At 37.0% G+C, this 18,482-nt stretch overlaps 3 protein-coding genes across 5 annotated transcripts in view; 1 reads left to right on the top strand and 2 right to left on the bottom strand.

Annotated features, from left to right (window-relative positions):
* Positions 1-1,165: 1,165 nt before the first annotated feature.
* Positions 1,166-6,096, bottom strand: LOC116427776 (sialin). 2 transcript variants are annotated; one of them, XM_031978532.2, is made up of 9 exons: positions 5,796-6,096; positions 4,153-4,358; positions 3,531-3,752; positions 3,295-3,379; positions 2,909-3,075; positions 2,683-2,832; positions 2,403-2,535; positions 2,054-2,307; positions 1,166-1,710 (listed from the first exon to the last, which is right to left on the bottom strand). In XM_031978532.2, exons 1-9 carry the CDS (start codon positions 5,860-5,862, stop codon positions 1,438-1,440), a joined length of 1,557 nt encoding a protein of 518 aa, XP_031834392.1. In that variant the 5' UTR covers positions 5,863-6,096; the 3' UTR covers positions 1,166-1,437. The 2 variants fall into 2 exon arrangements, with proteins under 2 accessions (XP_031834392.1, XP_031834390.1); XM_031978530.2 differs by lacking the exon at positions 5,796-6,096 and adding an exon at positions 4,964-5,112.
* A 964-nt stretch (positions 6,097-7,060) lies between these two features.
* LOC116427851 (uncharacterized) overlaps positions 7,061-18,482 on the top strand; it is a 130,064-nt gene continuing 118,642 nt past the window's right edge. For both annotated transcript variants that reach the window (XM_076370797.1, XM_076370792.1), the window contains exon 1: positions 7,061-7,541. The gene's annotated coding sequence lies outside the window, so the exon portion shown is untranslated. The remainder of the gene's footprint in view (positions 7,542-18,482) is intronic.
* Positions 14,480-18,185, bottom strand: LOC116427765 (uncharacterized). Its single transcript, XM_031978502.2, has one exon. The coding sequence runs from the start codon at positions 18,183-18,185 to the stop codon at positions 17,337-17,339; it is 849 nt and encodes a 282-aa protein (XP_031834362.1). The 3' UTR covers positions 14,480-17,336.

Genomic DNA, 18,482 nt, shown 5'->3' with positions numbered 1-18,482 from the left:
GCGAAAAACAGTAACTATTCTAGTATAATGAAATTTAGTGTTTGCTTAATTCAAGATCAAATAGAATCATTAATACACCAAATAAATAAAAATATTGTCTAATTCAGTCATAAGTGTTCAATATATGTAGTGTCAATCTAATTTATGCTAAATATTCCTTCTGCTTTATATTTACTGTACAAAAATATTAGTACAATTATATAATTATAATTATAATTATAATTATAATTATAATTATAATTATATAATCACAAAAACATGCAAATGTTAAGAAGCGCTTAAATTGTACTGATTCAAGTTATATTAGGAAAGAGGAAAGGAAACGCAATTGTAAAAACGAGTTCGATAAAGTATCCAAGGTTTAAACGTGTGAAAGTAGAATTTCAGTTGTGCCGTATGAAAGAATATGTTCATAGAACAAGCAACCTTTCAACCTTTCTCCGGAGGCCGGATGTGCATGTGAATGGTTGTCGTTAAAAGACAGAAGTGTTTGCCAACTAGACGGTGTCCATATGTTTTGCAAGAGGCGGTTTCCGGTATCCCGCGACTACGTCAATGGCGTGTGTACGTTTCGGCCTTTGCAATACAGGAACGACTCGTCTAATTAGAACGTTATTTTCATCGACTTTCTTCGTCAGTGATGGAAAGTCGACGTAAAGTACAGGAGTTCATTGTCTCGTTGAATATACAGGCCACGCAGCTCTATGCGAAGGTATACGAACAACAGCGGAAGAAAGCAGATTCCCGATCTTGATAACATTCTCGAGTTCTGGTAATGATCATACGTATGCGACGTTGGAGAAGAATTATACGTTCTCCATATTTTGCAGAAGACTTTTGCCCTCACTTTTGAGAAAATATATGTAGGACTACGTGAAAGTGGTACAAAATTTTGGAGATTGATTACAAATGTGTTTCTCTGAAAAATTAGAGTGTTAATCTGAATAGAATTAATTTTTCTTTATCTTCGAAATGAGTACTCTTTTGAATAATCATTGCTTTGAACGTAACTTTAAAATGTGTTACCTCTTAGCAATCCTTTTGACAATTACATTGTCAGATTGTTTTTAATTATCTTTTTTTTTAATAGCTCTTATATTTTTCTACATCTCTCATTTATTATTTCTCACATGTTAAGATTAGAATGACTTAGAAGAAACTGAGATTTTTATCAATAAGTTACTTTCACGTTTATTCGTATTGGTCTAGACATTTTATACATAAAATATTACAAACATTGATAGTATTTGCAAGGAAGAAAACCTGCGGTCATAGGAAACACGTGCAATTTGCAACCGCGTCATTCTTCCAGCAATATTCTCCCATTATAAAAGATTTGTGCTACACTCTCACAGTAATATTCTCTCACGACGAAACGTTCTGTTGTACTCCATAAGTAAAAGGATTTTTAATAACGAGCATGAATTTAATTGGAAGTTAACGAGAGTTTTGAGCGGTCGGTGGCGCATTCTTTACACTTTCGACGTCGTCTTCCGCCGGGAAAGGACTGAATGGTTCCGTTTGCACGGCCGCATCCTCGTAGTCGAGTTCGGAGGATTCCTGCTCATAAATCGCGTCGTGACTTCGCGGCCGAGCGACGGAAGGAATCCATGGCTGCGGGGTGCCTTTCCCGAGAGCCAGGAAGACTGCAGCGGTCGACAACAAAACGACAGAAGCGACGCCGAAAACTAGTCGCCACGAGCCTGCGATCTGAAAAGGAAATTTATGACAGATAATATATAATGGCACAATAGATAACAGATAATTTATAACACAAACTTTTATGTAAATACAAATAAAAATCATACAATTTATGATGTCTCACTAAAATATTCAGTGTATCGAGTGAATAGTAATTATGCGGATCGTTTGAAGTCTCGTTCAAATATTAATAGTAATTTTTAGTTCAATAAATAATGTTTAATTTTAATGTTTTATTTTTCATTTTAATATTCAATGTTTAATTTCAATATTTAATATTTAATTTATAACATAACTAAATAGTTTTACAATATAACCAAATTTTAGTTCTGAATTAAAGAGAATCACTTACAGAGCCATGAAGTGCCTGAGTAACAAAGTAATTAGCAGCTAGCAATCCCGCTGCTCCTAGAGTAGAGCATAATGCACACGCTGCTGCTGCACAGGCAGGAGACTCTACAGGCGCCAGATCTGCTATTGCAGCCAGTGCACCTGCTGGTGCAGTCCCAGAAACGAGGAGAGCGGCAATACCCAGCCATGCTGCACCTAAGGCTTGGCAACCGGCATAACCGGCGACGAAAAGTAAAGCTGCTGGGATGAAATGAGCTGGAAATGAATTAAAAGCAATGATTGATTGTAGCGTAGCAAATAAATGATTTATTTATTTATTTATTTATGAATGAAATTAGCGGCTTACGTACCAGTGTAAACGACCAACTTTCTTGCAGTGGTCGTGGAAACTATTTTAGATTCGCGAACGTGATCCACGAGTAAACCGCATGTTAGAGCTGCCATGAAATGACCAATATGGGGTAACGTCGTCAGAACAGAATCCTAAAAATATCGCAAATATTGTAAATATTGCAAATAAAAATGGTCTTTTATTGTATAATTGTAATGATAGAAATAATAAACATCGCAGAAATAAACATTTAAATGGTAATATTCGATCCATAACTGTTTAACAACTTGATAACTTACATTGGCTGTAGAAAACCCATAGATCAGTTTCAAGTACTTCGTCATACCAAGAGCCAGAGTTGCATCTCCCCATTGGTTACCCATAGTTGCCACTGCGGACGCCCAAACCGGTACTGAACGCAGCAACTTACCCCATGGGATGACAGCTGCCTATTTTATTATTCATTTTCTATTTGAATACGATGACTCAATTTCAGAAGCTTCATTGTTAAATCAAATAATTTACATTTGTATCGTGCTGGTAAGACTTGGGAGTGTCCTTAACGAATCGACCGAAAGCGAAGTACCAACAAAGTGCAATGATAACGAGACCGTAGCAAAGAGAGTCTCGACCGAAACTTCGAACAACGGCTGTTCCTAACCAACCTGTTAGGCAGTATCCAACGCTAACAGCTGTGCAAAAATATATCACATTCTTAATTAATAATTCATTAACATCATTCTACAATTAAGAAACTTTTCATAATTTGAAAATTAATGGAACTAATTCTTAAAAATAACTTACAATCACATTTACCCTTAATTGTTAGAATTAAGGAAAGGCTATTATTCTTAATGATTGAATGCGAAATAAATATTTTTTGATACTTAAAAGTAACTTTGATAGTATACCAGCGTAACAACTGAAGTACCAGCTTCTATGATTGCTCTTAAACCAGGTCATCGCGAGCATGTGAGCAGCAGGCATTGTTGCTCCCTATGAAATAGTAACCAATATTATTTTTTAAATTTTGCATAAAATTCATTCCTAAAGGAATTTCTAAATATCGAAAAATTTGATAGAAATATTATGGGATCGTCTGTGTGTATTTCGATTGATTTTTATGATATAGATGTTCAATTCTTACTGTACATAATCCCTGAAACAGACGAAGCGCTACATGAAACGGACCTCTCCACGCAGCTGGCACTAGCAAAGATGCTAAACAGGCGCTAAGAACGGCACGAGAGAACGCCATAGACGGTCCTGATCTTCCCCAAACCAAGCATCCCCCTAGAATTGGGCCAGCAACTTGGCCCCATAAAAATGCCTCTCTCATTATAGATTCCGTGCGTTCTTCTGGTGGCAACTGTGAATGTCAACAAGAAAATTACATGAACAACACACAAATATCAATTTTTATTAACATTAGAACTACCGAGCATTTATTGGGGTTGATATGTTACTCTTATAAATATTGTAACAATATTTCTTTTCGATTTCTTTAGGCATTGATAATAATATTCAAGTTAAACTATTTATTTCCAAAATGTCTTTGGGAACTGAATACTTTAAAAATATCATTAATCGCAAAATAAGAAAACTATTAAATAATCTCTTATAGAATTTGAATTTTGAGTTCTTAATTTTGAAATGCTTTATTACCTCTGTTTTTGATATTGATAATTACATGAATTTGACTATCGATTGCTTATTCAAAAGTTTGTATATATATTTATTAAATGACAATGCCATTTTATTTGATTTACCTCCAAAAGTATGACTTCAAAGTCTTCCGTTCGATTCCGACTGCTGACATTGACCAGCATGTCGCAGTGCCACGATGTGTCGATGATAGCATGATTGTCTTTTTGATTTGCGAGCAATGCAACCGAAGAGCTTACTTCCACCGCGCCGCAAAGAGCGAATCCGACTGCAACAAGCGCAGCAACGATGTGTCGCGCTCGTACAGCAGCTGTGGAATTAATAAAAATATTTTATTACCATAAATTTCAAATTTTATTACCATAGAATCACGTAATTATATATACGACGTAAATTTTCATTTGTATTCGTTACGTATCGTATAGAATTCGCTAAAACATAATTATACGTATTTTACGTACGTGTATGAATTAATAGGGACACTAAAAACATTTCTGGTAATAGAACATCACTTTGTTCTGATAAGATGGTCAAACAATAGACTTCAAGGTTTTCTCATTTAATTCGGTGCTATGAAATTGCTCTCAATGAACTTAAACTCAACGTAAGTAGAGAGAACATAATAATAACATGTGTTTAAAAATTGATTTTTAAAAATTGATTTGTATAATTAAAAGCATCGATAAGTGTAACAAATAAAGGGAAAAGTTTGAAACAAATAACGTTGCAAATACTTGACATTTACAGGTACTTAGGTAAATAAATTCGAAGCCACGTGGAACAAGCTATAATGGGATTTAACATTGCCGATTGATAAAACTGTATATTAATGATACAGGACATGAAAATATTTTATACAAACACACACACGATGAATTGTTTAAATAACACATCATGTTTGTTAATACAACGGACCTCGGACCTCTTTGGCAGCCTGTTTTATTTGTTCACTGCTGTGTTTCACTAGCTGCACGCTACCTCTCTTAACGAAGTCTGCCATTTCACGGAACACGTAAGAATCAAAATCAACGAATGCATATCCCTCTTATCAGCGTTCCCGCTTGTTTCTATGCCTATTATCTCTTTTGTACCCCGTGCAACAACAGTCGGCCTCGACTTTGGTGTTTTCAGACGTTATACAAATAATGATACTTAAAACAACTAGTTGATAAGACGATTTTTCATCCATTTTCATTCGAATACGCGATTCAGACGCTTGTAATCGTAATTATTCCGAAAGAAAAAGATCGATTTCATTTGTTTCAAACATCGATTGACTTGAAAGTACACAAATTACGCAATAAAAAGAGTTTGTATTATTGTTTTCATTCCGCAATGTTTCCTATCAAATGTTAATTAAATTCTGTATATATTAGTACAACTCTAGAGGGGTAATACCTATATACATAATTTTACATAGAGAATGTACAGAGTTCAAATAACATAATGAAATCGGAGCATACCATAATACGATGAAAATCTTGAACATATATCAACATTAAGAAACTACGATAAGTAATTAGTAATTTCAATTCATTTCAGTGACTAAAAACCTAATCACTTTTCTATTTACATAAGATGCATACGAATACATAACTTGTTAATATGCAGATAGATAAATGTTCACGCATTACCAATGAACAAACAGATTCCTAATTTAAACGGTACTACAATCAATATTGTTATTACCATACTATTTTCTGGTATAGAATACTCAAATGACAATTTTAAAACTATAGTCGCTTACCTTTCATTTCAAGCGCCGCATGTCTCAACTGGACGCTGCCACGTTTAAGACGGACAAGCGCTGCCATTGTGATCAAACCTGGCCATACACGATTCGACGTTTCATTGCATGGAACCGATACGTTGGACACATTTTTTAGTGAGTTTTGCCGGTCGTTCACTGGCACCTCCGCACCGTGATACGGGGCCAATCTGGCCGCCGCGAGCTGCGCGAACCATACTGGTCATCTAGCGGTACGAGTGAATGGACATCTCTTAACGAGACTTGATGTAATAAGTACCTATACCGGGTCAGCCTTGAAGCACCGTTTCAGGTCTGCCTGTGATATTTTGTTACTTGTGCTACGAAACGATATCACGGATTTGACACGAGATAAGAACTCTTTCCGATTGCTCGGTATCTTATGGCACGTGATGGTTACAAAAAATAATTATTTTATATGTGGTATTTAAAAGTATCCCAATTTTCCTATTCTTCTGTTGTTTTATGCGTGCATATACAATTTATTGTTTTCGTAGGGTGGCTTATTACTCTACTTGATTACTTGATTATTATTGTTTTATTTATTTAATTGATGTTACTAATATTGTATTGTTGAGTAGCATATGAAAGTGTATTGCACGCTTATAGCTTTACGAATTTTTAACGCCTGCTAGAAGGACTAATTTTTAAATTCTAAACTGTATAAATTAATACATTAAGTTCTATATATTAATTATACTTGACATTTTATACAATTTCATTAATAGGACTGACAAAAATAATTACTTGAAATCCAACTAATGACGATTGAAGTGATCATTTTGAAAACTGTGCAGTCCGGTAGTTAACAGATTTATTTGAACAGAGTTCGCTAGTGACTAAAGTAACTTTAACAGTGTTGATATTTCAGAATACGCTGAACCACGAAACGCTGGAATAGAGTTCTATCACTAACGAGAAACAGTTTAATATCGAGGCAAGGAAATAAGAAAGAACATGTTTTTTATTTATTTATTTGTATTTATGTGTACTCTGTTGGTAAGGTTGTAAGTGACACGAGATTGGTATGTTGGATGACGTACTCTGGTCGAGTGACAAAAATTTACATTCTATGTCGTCTATTCCTTCTCTCATCGGCATTTCTTGTATCGACGTACCAACTAACGTTAACGTCGCAGCTTTACCGACTGCAGGTCAAGAAGTACAAATAAGTCCCAACAGTTGTGGACAGACCCCTGCAGGTTCACGGATCTTTTAACAGACCCCAAAAGGTTGCGCGTCAGGTGATTCTGTCCCTCCTGTTCTCTCGCCCCTTCCCCCACCGCGCGTCGCGAAGCACCATACCATACCACCTGCAAGGCGATTGGTCAGTTCAGAGACAGGTCAAACGGCAACACATCGGTTAGCGTCTCTGTCACATTTATCTCGCGTTTTGGAGTTGGTTCGAACTTGTCGTCGGTCACGTCCTCAGACATATATCCTCGGTTCACGGGAAACCACGTGTGTGCCGCGTACGCGTTCTGATTTCGCGTGTGAATAGAGTACAACACCGAGTCCGCTCCGCTCGGACTGGAAACGCCGAATTCCATCGAGTTTTGACCGCGAGCTTTTCAAACGGTGCCACATTATGCGCCACGGTGACGCGAGTGTAGCGGAGTGTTTTGACACGAGCGTGGCGCGGTGATTTCTGTGAGAGATCGCGTCCGATGAATGAAGAGGAGACTGGGCCCCGTCGCAAACGAAGCGGAAGGATAGATTGTCCAGGTGAGTGACTCCGTTTCTACACTGACGGCACGCGAATTTGAGGTTAGGTTAGGTATGCTATCAGTGGCCATAGCATTCCCTTACGGTGGTCCGAGAGCGCGCATTTCCTTTCGATCAGGAACAATACCGTCCTTTCGGAAGACCAGGCATCTGGGTCCCAGAACGGGCGAGGCCTAAAAGGGTCCTTTTCAGGTTCTAAACGATACGTGCCGGCGCATGTCTCCCTGGCTCTCCGTCCCTTCTTTCAGGAATGCGAACCCGGGGGTCCTGCAGTGTTTCTACTGTAAACCCCTCTGCAACAGGTAGTGACGGGCAACGTCCCTCCACAATGCTTCACACTGCTGTTTCGTTCTATTATCACATCGTTTTTCATCAGTTTAACTCGCGAAATTTGATTGGTATGTGTCGATAATGTGTTTTGAAACTTTATTTTGAAGGCACTTGAAGATTCTATTATGTTACCGGTGAGTTTGTTTTTAATACCTTTGAGGGCACTTCGGAAGTTTTTTCTAGTGTCCTCCATTTGCAATTGATATGTTTTGAAGTATCCTGTGTTATTTTTCGATTTGAACTATTTTTGTTAACAGTTTTACTGCAAACGGAATATTAAAATGAGATATTGTGGTTTACTAAATCCAGTTGTGTTAGTTATGAATATGAATATATAATGTCTGTTTTGGAATCTTGAAATATTTACGAGGAATCTGTAAAAGCAAAAGCCAATAATAACGCGTTGAATAATTAATTATGTAAAAACTGCAAGTAATGCAATATTTATTTACTTGAAAATCACTTTGTTTTGAAATCACAACACGCTCCGAAATCTTCAACAGCAGTGAATGAGCGTTTACGATTGGTTTAAATAGAAGCATTGCTGACATGAAATCCTTGACCGAGAGTCCGGTAATGTTTAAATGGCGAGTCCTTATACACATGCGTGCAGTATGTGCTTGGTAAATTTTACAAGGTACCGTTGCACTCATACGCGCTCGATTTTCGATACGCAATTCGACCCGCATTGCACGTTTCTGTGCTTTATGTAACGTGGGCGGATTTTGTAATTGTATACCTAACGCGAAAACGCTTCGTGTCTCAACTGACCCTGATCGAGTGCAAAATATTTTTGCTTTGTCGTTTACTAATCAGTCGTCTCAAACGTAATAAAAAAACAAGTGAAAAACTCATTCGTTAAAAATAATCATAATGAATAACAAAAATCCTTTTATCATCGTATTAACCTTCACTATTGTAAAAATAATGAATCAGAATAATGTATTTTTGAAACTAATCTTTGCATTTTTTCATATTTTATTTATTACATTTGATTATTGTATATATTGCCATCATTTCGTTAGAAATTAGACACACAGCAGGAAATGTATCCAACAATTAGTGTCGATCCGAATTAAAATACCTCGAGTCCTAAATGTTTACGAAAGTGTGCAGCCTGTCTATTTTTTAAGCGTGCACATAAGTCGTCAATCTCGTTGCGTGCTGACGCTGCATTGTATATGAATAATTTATAAAATAGCCAAAAATTAGTATTCCCATCGGTTCAAGGTTTACAATCCCCCGGCACGTGAAAGCAATAGAAAGGTCGCGTTAGTCCTGTTTTCACTCTGATTGCTTTCCGCTCTAGGTTGTTGTACACGAGGCGGCCCTGCTCCTTATTTTTACTTTTTTGCCCTACCCGATATCGTGTTGCCAATGCAACATGTTTATTATTTCCTATCGGTGTACAATTTATCATTCTTTATTATAAAAAATCGACGCGGTGATCGTGTATTTCTGCGTGTAATTATGATGAATAATAATAATAAATATCGAGCCTGTAATGTTGCAGTTTAATACGTGCAAGTCTTATAACCGATAGAATCATTGAAGAATGTTACTGGTTCGACGAACACGTGCAACAGGTTGCCGGTCAGACTTTCCAGGGATCCAGTTTTAATTTAATTAAGTGTCACAGACCGACCAGACTAACCACAGATAAGCTGTAATGCGTTTTATCCTGATGTCCCGGAAATTTCATTGGAAATTCGTTCTTCTGTATCTTCCTTCTTTTTTTCGTCGGTTCAGAAATTCACTTACGTAAACGTTTGTGTAACGTGATAATTTTAGAATCCCTGAAATTCGAAAAACGTTAAAAATGTTTACTCTCAGTTGAAAATATGTGTATTTCATCTTTGTACACTTATAAAATAGTACACTATCTTACTGTACACTTATAAAATAGCACTAAACATAATAAGCGCAAAATAATTAGAGTCGGCACTTAAATTTTTATTTTACACTTTTCGCTGCAGTAAATTACATTTGATTTTTATTTTTATTAGTGTCGAATAAAACACACTTATCGTAGTAACAAGCGTCTACTCATAAAAGTACTCCGGTAAAGTTACAATCGCGAGAGTCTGTAACACGTTTTCGTGTAAATTGCGGTATAATTGTTCTAGATGGCACGTAATTACACATAAGAAGTGAATTTCGTGATTTACGAGAGAAAGTTCCGATTGATTAATTGCACGTCCGTACGTGCACCTTGACCCGATATAATCGATTATATGATACCTAATAAATTCACTCGATTTTGGTAATAACATTTTAAATGAGCTGCTCAAAACAGTGAGTGACAAAATGATGTTTTTCGTAACTCGCTTTAATTATCGAAATGTATAACAATAATAATGTTACAGTATCGTTATAGAATAAATTGGTACAAATCAATAACGAACAGCCTTTCTTCAAAATTCAAAACCTTAATTAATCTAAAGATACTTTATTTCATTGAATGAGATACTTTCAACAAATTTCGACAGTTTACGAAGTATTTCACCTCTCATTAGCACACTACCACTAATAGAATTATTATAAATTCTCGAGTCGCTCGACACTGGGACAGATGGTTCTTCCAGTATTCCCGGCGCTGACAAGATAAGATTTCTAGCGCGTTTCACAATGCTTAGACAATAAAATAACTTCATCAAGTAGACAAAGTACTTCAGTATAGTCGATGAAAAGCCGGACAAAAGAATGAGCGGCAAGAAAGCGAAAACATTTTCCCCAGCAAACTGCTCGGCTAATTAAACGTTTTCCCGTTTCATGGACCATTTTCATGTTTCCCATGACGCAGATCACTTTCCATGTGCCGTCAGCCTTGAAATCGATGGTTGGTATCGCGCGCACTTTCTTCGTTTCGATCCCAAAACTGTCAGATACATACCGAGAAAGTCTCATTCCGCGGAGATGCATGTCGTTAACGTTCGAATGAAAGTAAAAGCGGCATAATATCATGACGGTCTCATAACGAAGATTTTAAACAGAATTTAACGGACATAAATATCATTTAATTATTTTTTAAGTTTTTTGTTTACTTCATATTAAATATTATTCTGTTATTAATTGCATTTATTATTAATCATTAGAGTACACATAGATAAAGGCAGAGTGTGAAATTCTCTTTTTTCGACAGTCAATTATAAACAATAAAATAGTTCTGTCGAGTAAAGTTCTGAAAGAAATTATAGAGCAAGGGTTTAACGCTAGAATTACCAGACGGATCAACATGAAGAATCCAGTTTATTTTTTATGTACTGTTTATCTCTATTCAGAACGTTTATATTATTGTTCTGAGAAAGGATTAAATTCATTGATTCAATAATGCTAAAACTAAGATATAAGTGAATTAAGATCTTAATAAATACGTTCTAGTAATTCGTACAAGAAAATATGGAACAATCATTTTAATCATTCGATACTTATAGAATTAAACAGCGCGTTAACGTGGTTATTAAATTCTCGCTGCGTCGGAGCTGCGATTCGTTTAAACGAAAACAGAGGAAAACGAAAGTTCCTTTCGCTGCGCAGAAATCGCGTATCATGTTTTCTTTCATGGGAAAGAAAATTCGCTGCTTTGGTGAAAAATAATTTGAAGCTTGATACGTGCAATTATTTTGATATCTGTCTATAATTCTTCTCATATGCCATATAGAAAGCGTCATGGTGAGTTTTTACTACCTTCGTGTCGTTAAACGTAGTACTTCTTTGAATTTTTCTGAAAATTTTTCAGCAGTAACTGAGATTAATACTTCGATGACCAGCGCGGCTAATGCCAGCATTCTAACATGCCGTCGGCGGTTAGCGTGCAGACTTTACCTTATATAATCAGAATTTTTATTATAATCGAAAATACTGTTATGATGCTAGATAATGGCAGACCGAAGTCACGTTAATACACTGTTCTATTGTATTAAGTACGTGATTAGCGTAAATCATACGTACAGTACCTTTTCACGGTTTCTTCGTATAAAAACACTCCAAAGGTGTTGGAGAACAGTAGGAAATATACTATCGCAGTGGCATAAATATCTAATTATAGAATGCTTATTGATCACGGGCAACGCGATTATGTAACTTATTATGAGATCGAAAGACAAATCGGTTGTTCTATCACCATGCGATAATTGCTGTTTTATGAGCTCGTGTATTTACTATAATGGGCGAAATAATTTGCATAATTACGTGCTTCCTCCACCATGCGATTATTCAACGAAAGGCAAGCAGAAAAAGATCGATCCGATTCGAGGCATGCGGAAAGCGGCTGCGAGAAATCGTAGGATATCGTAACGAGGCCATTGCCGGTGTATTTTCTCGGTTATCTAGGAAACGGTTTCGTCCGTTCACGGCGAGTTTTTTTTTCCCCCCATCCTTCTTTTCCTGTACCGTGTGCGCTACATAACAAACCCGACAAGACAACCGACATCGCCACCGATTCTCTTCGACGCGGTGAAAACCGTCTCCGTGGCGTCAATGACTCGAGACGACTCGTAATTAGGCTAGATCTTAGATTTCGGCTTGTATCCCTTCGGGTTGCATAAATATTTTACGTAATTCTATTACTACATTAAATTCTCATTTCTATAGATAATTTAATGAAAATAAAAAAATTTCTTTCTTCTGCTGCAAAATTCTAAAATTTTTCAAATCTGCATTTGCAAATTAATTTTTATAGTACAATTATATAAAATTCATAGTGTAATTATAATATTCCTTTTCTCTAATATTAGAACTGATAGAGTTCTTGAAATTATTAAAACACCACTTTCAGTAACACAAATGGCAACTCATCGAATGGAATAGGATTCAGATCTGAAGAGACCCATAAAATTCCTATAAAAATTAGGTCATTCTTAAATTTACTATTTCCTCTCTCTCGCGTTTAATAAGAGTCAACCGTGCGCATCGAGGTTCGAAAACTGCTGAAAAAGTCGCGAAATGCTCAATAAATTTAACAAAGAGCGTGATGTTGAGGTTTTATAATTTTCATTCTCGCTGATTACACGCTAAAATATTTCGAAACGCGGTGTAGCCCCATTCGATTTTTAATATTCTAATTTGATCGTCGGACATTCTGACGAATGGCCGGACCGATCGAGTAATCGGCGCATTAAAGAATACACGTTTGCGCGGTGGAAAAATCGCAAATGAAAGGAGACGATGCGGAACGGTCGCGACTTGATATAGAAAATCGTGCACGTTCGTATCCCGAGTACGGCGGGGTATAATGGATTTATTATTTATACGTCGACGTGGATATATTCCTCGGTTCTCAATGCGCATACCGATAACGCATAGTTTGAGGCCGGCGGGCACGCATTTCCTGCACCTGTCGTATATGTAACACGTTGACCATGGACATGGATACATAAAATGATGCACACACGTGCGCGCATCGGTTGTCGTCTTGCATAATTGACGAACGAGACGGCGCGATTTTTCGCACCCGGTCGTTTCACTTCGCGGCCGACGATTACGCGCGTGTCCACTGCGCTGGAAATATTTATTGCGTCACCCGCGAATTTACGCGGTGTTCGCAATATTTATTACAATATTGTATTACATATGTACGTGAAATGATTCATGCTCCATTCATCGCGATCGAGATGCTTATTTCACGTATTCTTATGATAAATATATGTTTTCCTTAATTTAGGTGTTCCATATTAAGGCTATGCACTTGATTTATTTTCAATGTTGTTGGGTGTAAACTTGTATTTATTTTTAAAGGAAATGATTCAAAGTAATGTACAGCGGTAGAATTCAACGTTTTATATTTATTTTATTTATTAAAGTTATAATAAGATTTAATTTTTATAAAGCGTGATACCTTTTTCAAACAATTTCCAACCTTCTTCATCTCCATTGTCATCTTACAATATCGTGTTAGACTCACGATAAAGATTTTAATCTGTTAACTGTGGAATTTAGTTTTAAAAGTCCTTCATTGTGCATGCATTAAAATTAAATAATAAAGTGTATACTCGTCAGACGCAAGCCAAGTGCACCTATAACATATTCTAACGACAAATTAAAGCGAAACGAAGAAGAATTACACCTTTATCTGAAAAAATAAATAATTCATCACTGAAAAAATTCGTATCATTTTGACTTTTAAGATGACGTGTATACTCGTCGGACGTAGTTAACTGATTAAACTGAATTTGAAAACTTTAAGTGTTATTTACTTCTTTTAAATATAAATTAAATGTTACTTATCTATTATCAATCTTTTGCCTTTTGAGTAAACGTGGGCATAGAATGAGAATAATAATTTTTTTCTTTTTTTTTAATAAATTATTAACGATAAACTAGTTGGATCGATCACAGTTAAGAAACAAATCATAGGGCAAAGGGTTAGATTGTGCAATGTCCTCTTCTTAATAACATTAAGTTTCTGAGTTTATCTTTTTCAAAAATTTCAAGTTTTTACTTAAAAACTGATCGATCCATTTATTTCTAAGTAGGTATTATAGAAAATAAGAATAACTAATTGAAAGGAAAACAAATAAATAAACTTAATTTAATACTACGAACTGATAGGCACTTTTAGTTAGTGCAACGGAGAAGAGCAACGGTTAAATTTTTATTTCCGTGAAAACTGCGTGTCTTCGTAAAATTTATTACGAGATTCTAAATAATAAATACAATTAACATAGCATTTTGATTTTTTTTTCAAGAATACATTTCACGTGAATATACAATTTCCGGTAATATAAGCGTCGGATAATATTTCCTATTTTTAAATTGAGTCGGCGCGAGCGGTCTATAGTTAAAGAGTGCACAGTCATTTAGAAACATTTTATGCAAATTACGGAGAAGTCGAGCGTCGCTCGAAACCATTGTGAGCTGTTTATTGTACGAAGACAAGAGGCCCGTGAAATATGTTGCCTCCGGTTTTCAATTAAGACGAGCAGTCTTGCACTTAACCGCGCAATTACGATCGTGGCTTGCTTTAATTGACGCCTAAACATGTTCCCCCCGCGTACAGAAGCGCACCGCGGGAAGGTCGTGTCGGGCGGTCTCTCTTTTTTTCGAAACGTTAAGCAATAACGAGCGAATTTCCTTGATACGCGTCTGCGTCCTCGTCTAGCTGCGTCGTCCGGACTCTAATTTGCATCGACCGCTGCGCCTGAATTGCTGGTTAGTAAATCATTAGTTGGCTGGGAAAACAGTTTTACCCGAAACAAAAGAAAGAAAATAATGTGAAGCTATCGTGTGTTCGACGACGCGAACTTCACGTACTATCGTCGATTTAAGTGAAACGAGCGTAACACAGGAAGGCCGCCACTACACACTGCCAACTGTAATAAACAAAATATAACGCTATATTAAATTCCCTTCTTTTTTGTCTTCTTTTAGCTTTGCCCGGGATGTTTGCTATGTAAATTTATTTAAGCATATGCATGCAGGATATAGGTGTTTTAACGTACAACATTGACATATGGTCTTACATATATCGTGCAGTTTACCTCGGAAAGTTTAGTGACGTTTACCGACGGTAATCGGCGCTATTAATATTCAAACGATGAAAGTTAGGTGCAATTCGAGTACATTAGATTAACGCATCGATCTTCGGCTACTTTCCTTTGGTGTAATACTTTCGCTTTATTTAAAATTATATTGATGTATCCGATACGGAATGTTGAAATATGAATTTTCTAAAGAAATCATGTATTAAAAATATTTTTAGAAACCAAGTCTTACAACGAGGGTAACTGTAATTGGAAATTAGATAAAGTGGAAGTAGTTTGTAGTCGATATAGGTAATAGTTTTCCAATAAGAATTTATTTAATACGCACGATAGGGAGATTGGCGACAAGCGTATCATATAAAGTAGATTTTAAGTGCATTATTTCGTAATTTAATTAATTCTCTATCATTATATAACATTTCTCGGTTACATCGTATTGGAACGAGTTTCGTAGAGTATGTTTGAATTTATGAATGAATTTATTGTCGAGATAATTGCAGACCTAAACATAATGTATTCAGGATGTATCGTACGATGTGCGGGAGGCTGCAGTATCACAGTTGACGTTAATCGGTCAACAGTATGTTAAATGTACGGAAGCTCGATAACTTATCGTACGAAAAGAACTATAAGCGAGCCTAATCGGCGAGATAGCTGCGAAAAGTTTGATGTCCGCGCGCGCGCGAGTCTTCTAGCCGACGGACTCAATTTCCATGGGAATCGTGTACATGTGTAGAAATCATAGATCGCAATTTCACTGTACTTTCACGGCAACTCGTCGGTTTCCCCTATATGAGGCCTCATTTCCAAGGTCAAAGGGCAGCGTTCCGCCGAACCGTGGCCTTATTCCGACGATGTTATCGCTGCCACGTGAATTTTGCTAGAAAGTGCATCTCATCCGTGACGTTAATTGAGCGATAAATGCACGATGATGCATGCTCACGATCGCTGAAAGTGCAAGAACTATTTCGTCCGAGCATTAAGTGTACCAATGGGTAATCAACCGTTCGTAATGGCCCAGTGCACCACTTTTACCGAACATGACACATGTTCCGTTGAATTTAAATTGCGACAATTAAGAATATCGTGGATTGTTAAATGCTTAAGTTAACACGGACAATTTATTTGCAGCTAATGATTGAACTGTTTGTTTTGACAGTGGCTTAAGTCGATTTTTAAAAGAAATCAAATTGATGATTATAATAATTACAATTAGACAGTATCTTTTATGTAAATTATTATTTTTCAATATTATTATTACTTTTTATAGGATTGTTGAGTTAGAGGACATATTTTTATTCTTAATTTTGTTAGTGTTTACATTTTTTTTTTCTTTTTGTAAATACGCTATTACTGTCGCTGCGCAAGCTCAGGTAGGATTCAGATGTCCTGCATAATTAGAACCGAAGCACAATGTGTACAGATTGTCTAGGACTACGGCAGGTACTGCCATAAACCACCTACGACATGCGGGCGCAGTCAGTTCTTGGAATGTGCCACCAATTTCTCGTCCCGATGAATCTTCTATTAGCATAATTAGAAAAGTGTATTTACTAACATTGTCCTTACTTTTCTACTGTTAATTAACCCATGTAAATATTTATTTCGAATGTATAAAATGTAATCTCGCAAAATTTCTAGATACAGTGTAAAGAAACAGGGACTAAATAACAATTTATTCCTACTCTTAAAAATTTTAATAAATCTGCAGTTTAACCGTAATTATATTATTCTATCAGCAATCAATTTTATATAATTGTACACAATCAGAATTTCTTCAAATTAAGTTTCATATTGAATCTTGTAAAACTACAATGAAATGTAAATACGGATACCACGATCGGCAATGTTTGAAGCAACTTTCCCTTCAAGCAGCCAATAGTCTGTCGCCAATTCCATCCCCAACGTTCTATACACCTGGCAATAAAAATTTCCGCTGATTTTTTACCGCACTCCCCGTACCTGCTCGATACAGATCGAGCAATCAAGGCCACTTAACCGTTTCCCCGCAAGAAGCTTCGTCTTCCAAGGTCAACGGACAGTACTCATCCGTGGTGATTCTCTCTAAATCCTCTATACCATCTATCCTCGGCTTGAATGGCAACTCGGAAACTAAAACGCCTTCTAACGGCTCTCTTTCCTCCGCATCCTCCTCGAACTCCCAGAAATCGTCGTTCGCGTTATCCTGCACCGAGGTGAAGTCCCTCTCCGTCAGCGTGATCGTCTTCACTCTTCGTTTCTTGGGCGTCTCGGGTTCTTGTGAAATGTCCCTAGGGGTGGTCGATCTCGTACCAGATGTGCTCTTCTTCCGGAGCTCTTTATTTGCCAGGGATATCGATAGTGCATCCTCGGCACTATCTTTATGCTCGGTTTCATAATTATCGTGATTAATGCTGGTTCGAGATTCTTGATCCTGACCGGGCGGTTTCCTACTTTCCAGCTCCGATTCCGCGGTGGTTTCCAGGAATGCATTTTTATCGGTGGATCCCCTCGCAGCATCGTTTTCACTAGTGCCACCTGTCACATCCTCGGAATTGGTGACCGCTGTGCGGTTTTCTACAGCTTCGACCGAAAGCGCGCTCGGCTCGCATACTTCGGGGATCTCTCGCGGCGGAGCCACGGTCGCTTCCGGCATCGCTGCATCTACGGGACCGATCTTATCGACTGAGGCGCCCTGCACGTCCGATTTCATCCGGGGATTCTTGCGATATTCCTCCTCCAAATAGCTGCGGAACTGATCCCTGAAGTAGCCGTCGATCATTTTCCACACGCTGGTGCTGTACCACGTGAGTATACCCACGAGGAACACCCCACGGAACAGCATCCCTAACATGACTGACGCTGATTTAGACTTAGATTTAGAACACTTGTTTTACTCTTTTTTAATTATTGAATTTGTTAGAGCTGGTTTATTAGTGATATGTTGATGTTGAAACTGGGAGTTTTTAACACAAATTTTAATGGTTGTCAGACTAAAAGTTGAAGCAGAGATCGTTTGAACAGGGAGAATGTATAATTATGATCGATGACAGGGTTGATCAGATTTTTGTAAAAGAATGTCTGATAGACTTACGAATGAAGAGATTGCGAAGATGAATAGTTGTTTGTAGAGAAATCATGATTACTTCGG

This window comes from Nomia melanderi, chromosome 9 (genome assembly GCF_051020985.1).
Source record: "Nomia melanderi isolate GNS246 chromosome 9, iyNomMela1, whole genome shotgun sequence".
NCBI classification, from domain to species: domain Eukaryota; kingdom Metazoa; phylum Arthropoda; class Insecta; order Hymenoptera; family Halictidae; genus Nomia; species Nomia melanderi.
The sequence above is the reverse complement of the archived record's forward strand: the minus strand, read 5'-3'. Positions and strand labels throughout refer to the sequence as shown.

Bases quoted from the DNA above. Each gene is read 5' to 3' on its own strand.
- LOC116427776 (XM_031978530.2), bottom strand. From the start codon at position 5,048: ATGGCAGACTTCGTTAAGAGAGGTAGCGTGCAGCTAGTGAAACACAGC. The intron at 3,380-3,530 runs GTAAGAATTGAA...ACTATTTCATAG, and splicing joins TGTTTCAGGGATTATGTACA to GGAGCAACAATGCCTGCTGC. The intron at 2,833-2,908 runs GTAAATTATTTG...ATAATAAAATAG, and splicing joins CTTACCAGCACGATACAAAT to GCAGCTGTCATCCCATGGGG.
- LOC116427765 (XM_031978502.2), bottom strand. From the start codon at position 18,185: ATGTTAGGGATGCTGTTCCGTGGGGTGTTCCTCGTGGGTATACTCACG.